Source organism: Indicator indicator, chromosome 31, assembly GCF_027791375.1.
Source record: "Indicator indicator isolate 239-I01 chromosome 31, UM_Iind_1.1, whole genome shotgun sequence".
In the NCBI taxonomy this organism is placed as follows: domain Eukaryota; kingdom Metazoa; phylum Chordata; class Aves; order Piciformes; family Indicatoridae; genus Indicator; species Indicator indicator.
In genome coordinates, this window is record NC_072040.1 from 2874458 (window position 1) to 2886604 (window position 12147).

Below are 12147 nucleotides of genomic sequence, written 5' to 3' on the forward strand. Positions count from 1 at the left end.
GACTGAGAAGCATCTGGTTTGTTCTTTTTCTTTTGTACCTTTTTTTTTTTTTAATATAAACCTATCTCAATGCTTTCCTACTTGAAAGGGAAGTGGTAGGAGGAAAAAAAAAAAAAAACACAAACAAAAAGCAGCCTTCCAAATCTAATCTAAGTACCATTTTTGCAGTAGTTTTGTAATTATTTGACTATTGTCACTGCCATTTAATGCATAATTAGAAGTTGTATGTAGTTTGGGGACACAATGCTGTGGATTTCACAGAGGCATTGATTAGATCTCTTGCTAAAAAAGCCTTGCAGAAGGTAGGGTTGGTTTGGGGGTTTTTGTTTGGGTTTTTTTTTCCTCAGGGCAAGCTTCAGTGTTCTTTGGCAGCAGCTGGTAACAGGCTGCAGGAAAGCAGTGTCTGGTGAGTGGAATGTGCCTTAATGCTGATTTATCCATACTCCTGTTGGAAAGAGAGAGAAATAAAGGTGGCTGACACTTCATCCACGTGTAGGAGTATTTCTGAGAGGGTGTGCACGTTTGAGTCTGTTACTCCTCCCCACAACCTTACATGTCCAGGGACAAAGTGCAGCGCAGGTGTGGGGACCGCATTATCTCCCCTGATCCTGTGTCTCCCAGCTGCCGATGGAGGAGCCCCTGCAGAGCTGTGGTCGTTCACCATTCTCCTCGCACACAGCAATTCCCTGCCCATTCACCATTGGAGCCCATTCACCTCTGCCAAGAGCGATTAGTGCCGGGGCCCTTCCCGGCTCACACCCGGCAGCTCTCTTGGCACCGTCACGTTGCCAGGGAGAGAAACTCTGCCACCACCCAGGAGAGGATTAAAAAGCCCGGCCCCTGCCCGAGGGCCTGCCCGAGGAACAGGGACCCGGCTGCTTTCCCACCGATCCTAAGACCTCCCTGTGCACAGCATAGGAGGCGAACAATGGCCCCCGGGCTGCCCCAAGTCCCTGCAACTTTCCCCCGGGCTCGCAACAAGCGGCACCGGCTCGCACAGCCCCCTGCCCCCGGAGGCCCCGAGATCCCCACAACCCACCCCCCACGCCGGGACCCTCCGCCGCTCTCCCCTTCACACCTCCCCGCAGCCCGCCCACCCGCGGCAGCCCCCCGCCTCTCCCCGCACACGTTCCCTCTGCCCACCCCCGCTCCGCACACGCCCATCGCCGGCCCCTGCCCCTTCCCCGCAGCCAGATCCGCTCGGCGCTGGGCTGAGCCCCGGCTGCTGCCGCCGCCGCCTCCGGCTCCTCTCGGCGGGGCTGCGCTGCCCTCGGCCGAGCAGAAACCCCCTTAACAAAGGAGGGGGAGCAGCGAGGCGGGGAACAGGCACACACCCGGCCCCGCCGAGCCCGGCCGCTCCGTCCGGATGCGGTGAGCCCCCCGCTTCACCTCCGGGGGGCGGCGGCAGCGCAGGAGGGGGAGAAGCGGAGGAAGGAGCGGCGGCTCCCCGCCACCATGGGCTGCTGCTCGGGCCGCTGCACTCTGATCTTCCTCTGCTCGCTGCAGCTGGTGAGTGCCCGCTCGGCCGCCCCGGGGCCACGCTGCGACTCCGCGGGGGAAGGGGCGGGCAGGGACGGGCGTGCTCCACACCCCCCGCTCCCCATCACCCCGGCGCCGGGAGCTGTCCGCGCCGTGTTGCGAATGCGAGCGGCCGGCTCGGCTCTGCCCGCTCCTCGCCCGCCGATCCCCAGCTCCTAAGTTTGCCCGGACGCGGCGTGGGGGCTCCGTGGTGGGGAGGGGGCAGGCGGCAGGGAACGGGGGCTGCCCCAGGGAGCGCCGCCCGCCCCAGGGACAATGGAGCGCCGGGGCCGGGCAAAGGGCTTCACCCCTCTGCCCAAAGTAGAGGATGGAGAGAAGAAAGAGAAGGACGGAGCCGCGGCGTCCCCGGGCAGGGCACTGCTGGGGGCTGCCGACCGCCCACCGCCCGTGTCAGCGCAGTGGGGAGGGGTGCGGGGAGCAAATGCCTCTTTCCCTGCTCCGTTTTATCTTAACCTTTGGAAAAGCGGCGACTCCGGTGATTTTTCTCCAGAGACTTTTCTCGGGATTCCTTCCCTCCGAGACGATAATCCCTCAGCGGAGACAGCAGAACGCTGCATCTTCTCCTCTTTGTTTGCTGAACTTGACGTGTTTGTTGGGAAGAGAGGAGTTGTTGAGACAAAAACCCTGCCGAAGCACAACAGCGATCCTTCCTCGGGCTCGTTAGCCGGGTGATAGGATGATGCTCTTCCCTTAGCAGCAGTCCCTGGTCCCAAGGGTGCTTTAAAAGATTTTTCTCTTCCCTAGTGACTCAGAGTCATCACTTTGCCACATGATCTTTCCAAAGATGAGTGCTGTGCCTTGTGTGTGTCTGGAAGGAGGAAAACTGGGATGCATTCAACTCCTGGGTTGGGTTTTTCCTTTAATACTTCACTCATCTTTCTACTTTTCCATTAGAGCACTTTGAGAACGCTCGGTTTCAGGGGCAATGCACTTAAATGTAACAGGGACACTTCACTTTACTGGAGCATCCTCATTCCCAAGCTTTGTGCCCCATTCACAGCCTATGCAAACTGGTGTACGGCTCCATTGTTCCCAGGGCCAGCCTGGACCTTAGTCAGACCTCCTGTGGAGTGAGGTAGAAATGCCTCAATGGCATAACCTTGCCAGAAGGCAGGAGAGATGTGTGATTTGTACTTCTCGTATGAGCAGAGCTTTGGTTGTACACTTCTGGGCTTTTTGTTTTTATCTTGGAGCCAGGCTCTTCTTGGCAATGCCTAATGACAGGACAAAGGGCAATGGGTGAAAGTTGAGACATAGGAAGGTCCACAGAAACAGGAGGAAGAATTATTTCACTGTGAGGGTGACAGAACACTGGAACAGGCTGCCCAGGGGGGTTGTGGAGTCTCCTTCTCTGGAGATATTCAAGACCCACCTGGATGAATGCCTGTGTGACCTGCCCTGGGTGATCCTGCTCTGGCAGGGGGGTTGGACTGGATGATCTCTTGAGGTCCCTTCCAGCCCCTAACATTCTGTAATTCTGTGATTCTTGTGCATCAGTTTTGTAGGTACTGTCCTACTGGCTGTAGCAGATCACTCCTGATTTACTTCAGTGCATGTGGGAGGGAAGACAACTCCTTTTTCTTCAGCTATATGTCTCTGCCAGTCGTGAAGGTTATAATAACTGTGTTTGCTATTCTCTGGAATTACTTGGAGGCTATAAAAATTGAAGCAAAGTAGGACTAGCCACCATAATCTACAGCGAAATGCATAGAAAGTCTTGCAGGGAGAGATTTGTGTTTTATCAAAGGCCTCTCAGATGATAGAAAGACTTTCAAAAATGCCTTTAAATCACATTTTTTTCCTGCTGTACTTACCTGGTTTATAATAATGCTCCATTGCCATACCCACATCTTTCATGCCTTGATAAATGTCTGTGGGGGAAAAATGCTTACAGTTCAGTTTCATAGAATCATAGAATGGTTTGGGTTGGAAGAGACCTTAAAGATCATCCAACAACCTGCCATGGGCAGGGACACCTCCCACCAGCCCAGGTTGCTCAAGGCCTCATCCAGCCTGGCCTTGAACACCTCCAGGGAGGAGGCATCCAGGACCCCCCTGGGCAACCTGTTCCAGTGTCTTCCCACCCTCACTGGAAAGATTCCTTCCTAATCTCCAGTCTAAATCTGCCCTGTTCCAGCTCAAAGCCATTGTCCCTCATCCTGTCACTCCAAGCCCTTGTAAAAAGTCCCTCCCCAGCTTTCTGTAGGCTCCTTTAGGTATTGGAAGGCTGCTCTAAGGTCTCCCTGGAGCCTTCTCTTCTCCAGGCTCTACAACCCCAACTCCCTCAGCCTGTCCTCACAGCAGAGGGGTTCCATCATTTGTTACTGTAGGTGGAGGCATTTCAGCAGTGATGTGGGGAGGTCATATGTTCCATGCAAAGATCTTCACCTCATTTTAATCTGCTTGGTAGAGCTGGAAACTCTCAGTTATGATTTTGGCTCTGGGTGCTTGTGTGCTAGAACTGGTAGGTAACAATTCTTCAGTCACCAGCTGGGTTAATGGCTGGACTCTATGATCTGAAAGGTCTCTTCCAGCCCAAGTGCTTGAAGGAAGCAGTTTTCCCTTCCTCTCTCACCAGCAGTTTAATAGATACCTTCCTAAAAGGCATGCCAGCAGGTTTTGGATCATCCCTGCTCCACTTAGCAAGACCAGCAGTTCCTTGACAGCAGTGCCAGCAGCACTGTGGCAGGTTTCAGCATGCCAGGGGCTTTTCTGTTCCACGTGTGACCACTGAACTCTTCATAATCCAGCTGGGGAGCTGTGCCTTTGGTAGGTCTGTAAGAGCCAGTGATAAACTGGATTTAATCACTGTTCTCTGATCTCGGGGACATACACAGTGCTTAAGACCCTGGTAATGAAAAGGCAGTAAAAGATTTTATTGCAGTCTTTCTACTTTTTACTCCACTCCCTTATCTTGTCTGTCTTCAGCCACTGCCATGGCTTGCATGTGAGCTCAGCTTGGCTGGATTTTATGATGCTCTGGTGCTGTGGGACTTGTTCTTATGAGTGCTGAGTGCCCTCCAGCTCTCAGCAGAGCTGCTGAAAGTCCCTGTTTTACATATAGGCTCTCTATGGCAATAAGCTCTAGCTAAAGCAGCAGTGAACACTTTCCACCTAGACAATGGCAGAATTGCAGCAAAAGGACAAGGAAAAAAAGTCTTCTACTTAGTGCAAGATCCAATTTTTTTTCCAGATGATGCACGTGGAAAGTGGCAGCGTGAAGGAGTTTAAAAAAATATTAAAAATATAGTAAAATATCTTCCATATAATAAAAATAGACAAATATGATATATATGTATGAATAAGTAAAGATAAATAGATAAAAAATCTTTTGTATAAATATATACATATATTTTATTTATAAAATGTATATTAAAATATATAAACATATATTTATAAAAAATATATATTTTTATATATTTATAAAACTATTTTAATATAAAGAAATATATGAAAATAAATATATAAAAAGAAATAGGTAAAATTATATATTTATCTACATTTTATAAAAATTACTTATATATAAAGAACTATATAAAAAGAAATATTAAAAATTACATATTTATATATTATATATCTGGCCAGCCTGATCTAGTCTGAGGTGTCCCTGCCCATGGCAGGGGGGTTGGAACTAGATGATCCTTGTGGTCCCTTCCAACCCTGACTGAGTCTATGATTCTACATTTATAAAAACTATAAAGAAATATTTTAAAAGAAATATATAAAATTATATACATATATAGTTATAAAATTATTTCTATTTAAAGAAATATATAAAAATAAATATATGAAAGTACATATATAAAAATAAATCTATAAAAATATTATATACATGCATGTATACATATATACATAAGTATATATTTTTATATATATATATATATATAAGTAAATATATATATATATATAAATAAATATCTACGTCTATAGAAATGTATAAATGTATAAAATAAGAATATTTTATGGCCTGCAAAAGGAATCACAGAATCACAGAATGGTAAAGGTTGGAAGGGACCTCTGGAGATTCAGCCCAGCCCCTGACTGTAGCAATGATTTCAGCTGAGAGTGAACCACACCTGGCTCTTCCCCAGATCTCTCCCAAGTGGCTTGGGAAAGGTATTTTTGTATTTCATCAGCACAGAAGTTTTGGCTGAGAGAAGTATAAATATATATATATATATATGTAAAGAGAATATCTTGGACAATGAGCCAAAGGGAACTTCCCAAGGAGGATTTTGACACGCACCAAGGAAGCTACAGATGAGGCAAGAGCAGTAATTAGGAGGTGGACCATGAGCAGCAGGATCCTGAAGTGCTTTTGTGTGAGGGAGGCTGGGGGACCAAAGTGTACCAAAGGTACATTGAGGTGAGTGTGAAGCAAATGAGACGTGGAAGCCTTCTTCAGACAGAGCAGAGCTGTGCCTGCAATTCCTGTCCAAGGTGCCACTGACAATAAGATCCTAAGCAAACAATTTTTTATCTGTGCTTTCTAACATGCCCCTGCTGATAAGCCAGCATCTGACTCTTGTGTTGTACAGTGTTTGTGTTAGGCCTCTTGCATACAGGGGCAGCACAGCCAGCTGATGGTGAGGTTTTCTAGGGAGATTGCACTGAGTGGCAGCCTCTCATCCAGCTTCAAGTTTTGCTTTTTGTTGAGCCTCGAGGACTTGGTGCAGGTCTGGGAATGCTGCAGCTTCTCTGCCCTGTCAGCAGTTCCCAGAACCTCCCATGAGGAAAGTGCTTCTGGAGCTTAGCAGCTGAAGCTCAGCACAAGCCATGCTGGATGTGAGGAGACACAAAAATCCTTCCCAGCTTTGTAAATCCCTACAAAAGAAAAAAAAAAAACAAAACACAATTAAATGCAGATTTTTAGATGTATGGAAAGGAGCTCACAGGATGTCTAAATGAGTTTTGGAAACAGGATTCTGTTCTGTGAGAGTTGGGGCTGCTCAGCCTGGAGAAGAGAAGGCTCCAGGGAGACCTTGGAGCAGCCTTCCAGTAGCTGAAGGGGGCTACAGGAGAGCTGGGGAGCTTCCAGTTAATTCTTAGTTCAGGCTGGTTCCCTGCTTGATGCTTCTTCATGATCCCTGCATACAGTCACCACAATTCCTGGCTTGTGTTGACTGCTGTGAGCACATTCCCATTTTGATAGGCAAGTTCTCTGTTTTCAGGTGGGCTCAGAGTTGTGGAGGACACATTTCTGCTTAATTCTGTAGCCTTTGCAAAGTGGTTCAGAGGTGCTAAAATTCATTATGAAGGCACAAATCTCCCTCTGTTTGAGGAGGGATGTGGTAACTCCAGATTCTCTTTTGGAAGGATTATTTTCAGCTGTTGGCAGATTTGGGTTGATCCTGGCAGGATTAGCTCTCCTGTAGGGTGAGGCTTGCAAATACTGTCCTCAACATGAGGAGAAGCTTTACTGTGAGGGTGCTGGAGCCCTGGAGCAGGCTGCCCAGGGAGGTTGTGGTGTCTCCTTCTCTGGAGACTTTCAAGACTCCTCTGGATGCATTCCTGTGTGCCCTGCCCCAGGTGATCCTGCTTTGGCAGGGCCGTTGTGCTGGATGGTCTTTGGAGGTCCCTTCCAGCCCCCACCATTCTATGCTTCTGTGAATAGCTACACCTGTACTGACTGCAAGTTCAGCTAGGGATGTGCTCTCCTGTTCTCACCTCTGGACACAGGAGAAAGCAAAGGTTGGTCTCTTATGGGTGCTGTGGAGAATGGGAAGATGAGCAAGTGTCCCCCAAAATGCTTGAAGTGACCATCTTCACACAGGGGAGGGATGATTGTGAGTCAGGGAAGAGTTCTGTTTTCTTTCTGCTGAGAGAGGCACTGTTTAATTTCATTGTGCTGTTGTTCTGTCAACCCATTTGCTCAAGTTTTGGTAAATGGAGTTGGCTGAGAAGTGACTGCAACAGGAAGAAGAAACCCTGATACCATGGGAAGAGGCAAACCTTAGATTTAGATTGGATTTTAGGAAAAAAATCTTTGCTGCACGAGTGGTCAGGGATTGGAACAGGCTGCCCAGGGAGGTGGTGGAGTCCCCATCCCTGGAGCTGTTCCAGAAATGTGTGGCCATGGCACTTGGGGCCATGGTTTGGTGGCCATGGTGGTGTCGGGTTGATGGTTGGACTCAATGATGATCTTGAAGGTCTTTTCCAACCAGAACAATTCTGTGATTCATTTCTGCCTGCTTCTTCCTGTGAATGACAATAGCACATGTGACAGTGAATCCCAGCTAGGGAGGCAGAGTAATTTCCAGGGCAGCCCATTCACACCCTCTAAAAGCAAAGTAATAAATTCTGCTGGTGTTTCTGGGCCAGCCTATGTGACTTTAGAGAACATAAACTCTCAGAGGCATGCCAGTCTGACTGTGCCAAGTGCTGAGTGCCTCCTGCATGGGAGTGGGTAACCTCATCTCCCACTGAGAACAGCAGGAGTGTCCAGGAGGATGCTTGTGTCCTTCCACCCAGGGACTACTGAGCTGTGCCTGAGGCAGCTGTGCCCCTGGCTGGGCTCAGGAGTTGCAGGCACTCCTAGAAGGTGCCATTAGATGAAGTCATTGAACCATTAGGAAGCCTAAAAAAAAAAAAAAAAAAGAAAAAAAGAGTCCCCTCTTGTAATCTGCAAAGTGTTGTGGTTGAGACTATGCTCTCTGGAGAGCCTCAGGGGAAGGTTTGCTTCACACACAGAGACTCATTCACCAGCACAAGGCTTAGCTCTCTGACACCCCATGGATTCCTGCACCACGCCGAGCAGTGCTGCCCATCTATTATTAATCTCCTCACAGCTTTTGCTGGACTCAAAGTATCTTTGTGTCCATTTACTTATGAAATCCTGCCATCACTTGAAGATGCTCTCAAGGTCTGTTCTGCTCTCATTTCATTAGTTGGGAACAAAGGCTATTTTTTTTAACTTTTTTTGAATGTCAGAAGCTAATATATGCTGATTTCTGGAGAAGCAAGAAACTACCTCAGGTTTTGAGGGCATTTTATTGCATAATGATGTCTTTAAGTGTCATGCAGTTGTTTGAGGTTCTTTAATAAATCCTTTTTTTTTTTTTTCCTATTTGAATTCCATTCCTGCATGCAATTAACAGCTTTGCATCAGACTGCATGCAAGGGGAGACTTTCTCCTGTTGTCACTCCCAGGTGCTCTTTGGCACATCTAGAATTCAAGCAGCCCTGAAGTTAGAGAATCACAGAATTGATTTGCTTCAGAAAGACCTCTAAGATCAAGTCCAGCCATCAACCCAACACCACCATGGCCACCAAACCATGGCCCCAAGTGCCATGGCCACACATTTCTGGAACAGCTCCAGGGATGGGGACTCCACCACCTCCCTGGGCAGCCTGTTCCAATCCCTGACCACTCTTTCACTATTTTTCCTCATCCCCAAACTAACCCTCCCCTGGCACAACTTCAGGCCATTTGCTCCCATCCTATCACCTGATGCTGGGGAGAAGAGAATGAGCACCAAGTGTGATTACACAGGTTAGAGACAGTTGTGTGTTCATTTTGCTTCGAGGTGGCCAGGGGTAAGCCACTTTGCAGCTGAAGTCTCTTCCAACCTGAGCCATTCTATGATGCTAAGAAATTCCAGGTTCTGACCTTCAGAACTGTTTTGTCAGGCTTCAGACCCCCAACCCCAAACTACTCAAGACTTAACATTTACTTGTGGTTGCTCCTTGGCCTGTCTCTGAGCACCACTTGAAGAGCCTGACCTCATCCTCTTGCCCCCCACCCTTTATCTCTTGCTGAGCATTGCTCAGATCCCCTCTGGGGCTGCTCTTCTCCAGGCTCTCAGCCTTTCCTCCTCACAGAGATGCTCCATAAACTCAATATAATTACCCAAATACATTGCTAATTATTTTGCTGACAACTTTCTGATGCCTTTTGGACCATCAGATTTTTTTTTGTTCTGTCTCTCTCTCTTTTTTTTTTTTTTTTCAGTACCAATCTGTATTTTCCCAGAAAGGAATTGATGAGCAAATTGTGGATGTGACACAAGGGCTAACCAGTAAAACCCACGTTGTACTTCATATATCAGTCTCCTCATAAATTGTCTGGAATTGTCTGGTGTCTGCAGGAAAAAATTACAGGAGGCACCAAAGAAGCTGGCAACTGCATTTGGGGATTTATAGATGCAAATAAAAACTAAGTAACTGTTGGGATTCTGTGTTGTGTCATAAATGCTGCTGGAGGCTTCCTTCCCTTTCTGCAAAGGGATTAATTTATAAGTATATCTATATTAAAAACAAACAAACAACAAACCATTTTTGTGTGTTTGAGCTCATAAACAATTTGTCCTGCACCTCTTAGTTCTTGATGTTTTCTTTAGGACTTGCAAATGTTTATTTCTCAGAGGTTTCACAGATTGTTCTCTCCTGTCTGTGGCTCATTATTTCTGCCTGCTGTTGAATGTCAGGTGGAAGGTCAGGCTCTCAGGTAGCAGCAAAAGCAAGGGGCTGTGTTTCAGTCAGTGCTGGGGGTAGCTGCTGGGTGGGAATCTGATTTATTTTGCTTTCATCCATCCCATAAAATAACTCCTGCCAGCTGCATGCTCATCCAGCTTTTCTTCCTTCCACAAACCTTTGACTTGGCTGTTTGCTCTCCACAAAATAACAAGTCTGGGCTAACTCGTGCTCACAAAGTGTGTTCTAAATGTGGACTGAAAATCTTCTCAGGGGGTCAGCTGGCTCCAGGTGCAGTCCATGCTGACTGATGGGGAAGGTATCTCTGAAGCTTTGGTCCTTCTTGGGACAGGACAGTAGTGAAATGCCTTAACTGGTATGGTGCTGGTGTCAGCTGTGCTGGCACTGGCTTTTCCCTTCTGCCCTTAAAATCCACCCTGACCAAACCTTCTGGTTTTGCTGGGACAATCCTGGGCCACCCACAGGCTGCAGGCCAGTAGCAGTTTGGAGTCATGTAGGGCAGCTGCTTATAGCCCTGCTGCTGTTACTCACATAACCATGGCATTGGTTTAGTTGGGAAGGACCTCAAAGATTGAGTCCTGCTGTTGCCCTGACACCAGCATGGCCATTCAACCATATCCCAAAGGAACACCTCCAGGCATGGTGGAGTTTTGTTACTTCCACCATAAATGTTTGGCTCTGTTAGAATGGTGCTAGAGAGTCGTTGTGGAGCTGTTGGCTCAAAAGGCATCACAAAGCAGGCTACCAACAGAGGGTTTTAATTGCTGGTACATCATGGAACACCTCTCTGCACCCTCTCTGTGACTTGGCAGTGTTGGGTTACTGACTGCACTCTGATCTTGCAGTTCTTTTCCAACCTTTGTGCTTGGATCCTGCACGCTGGTCAACTGGAAAGCTTGGAAATTCAGTATATTAATGGCCTGTAGGTTGGCTGGCCAAGCTTCAGGCTCTGCATCAGCTCTGAGGATTGCTGGATTCACAGCTTGCTGGAATTAGAAGGGTTTTGGGGTGAGAATCCATCCAGGCATTGCCTGAAACCACAGAAGTACTGGTTCCCAGTCAAGAAGATGTCCCAATAAGATGGCTGTGGATGAGAACTGGTGGGTTTTCTGAGGCTATTGTATGTTTACATGCCCTGAATCTTCTGTGCTTCTCCAATTACAGCTTTTTATTGCTTCCTAGCAGCTCTGTATGACTTAGGCAGAAAGCAGTTGATGATGCATGAGAGAGAATGGTATCTACTAGGTTGGGTTTTTCCCCTCTTCAAGTGAACACTCTGCATATGGATGTCTTCAGTGTCCTATTTTATATATTTTTACTATCAGTGCAGAGAAGTGGAACAAATGTGAGCAAGAACAGATTCCATTTGCTATTCCACTGCCATTATCCTGTTAGCACTTTATTACCTACTGAAAACCTATCTTGAAGTAATGGTGTGGTGCTGCTTAAGAGCAAAGATGTGATTAATGGCAAGGTTTTGATCTTTCTTCTGTTGTAAGGGGGGTGGGGGGGTGGGAGGGGGAAATGTGAACTTAAAGCAGAAGTTATATCATTTGCCTTACTCACTGGGAGTTTAATGTGAGCAGTGTGGAAGATGCCTGCTGTTTGCAGCAGAGCTGATGACATTACTCATTAGCCAGATTTTCTTCCAGTGGATGGAAGTAGTTCTGCACATGGAGAGCCCAGTTTTGACATCCATGCATTATTCAGGATCATCACAGAGTCACTATGGTTGGAAAAGACCTTTTAAGATCATCAAGTCCAACCATTATCTACCTCTACCAGGGCCACTACTGCACCACACCCTTGAGCACCTTGCCTAAATAAGTGACTGAACTTCTTTTGTGGGTGCATTTCAGGCTCTTGGTTGTTTGGAAACCACTCCTGGAGGTTGTTGCAGGTGAAAGAGCTACATGATGGAATGAATGGAACAAAAGGGATGGAACAAATGGAACAGAACTAGAAGTGGGTAGGTTCAGATTGGATGTCAGGAAGAAATTCTTCCCCAGGAGGGTGTTGAGACACTGGCACAGGTTGCCCAGGGAGGTGGTAGAAGCCTCATCCCTGAAGGTTTTTGCAGCCAGGCTGGAAGTGGCTGTGAGCAACCTGATGTAGTGTGAGGTGTCCCTGCCCATGGCAGGGGGGTTGGAACTGGATGATCCTTGAGGTCCCTTC

The 12147-nt window shown here is 47.5% G+C and overlaps 1 protein-coding gene across 1 annotated transcript in view; it reads left to right on the plus strand.

The window, feature by feature from the left end:
• Positions 1-1455: 1455 nt before the first annotated feature.
• NKAIN3 (sodium/potassium transporting ATPase interacting 3) overlaps positions 1456-12147 on the plus strand; it is a 136495-nt gene continuing 125803 nt past the window's right edge. Inside the window, exon 1 of the mRNA XM_054394659.1 lies at positions 1456-1509. Within this exon, the coding sequence (XP_054250634.1) occupies positions 1456-1509 (54 nt within the window). The remainder of the gene's footprint in view (positions 1510-12147) is intronic.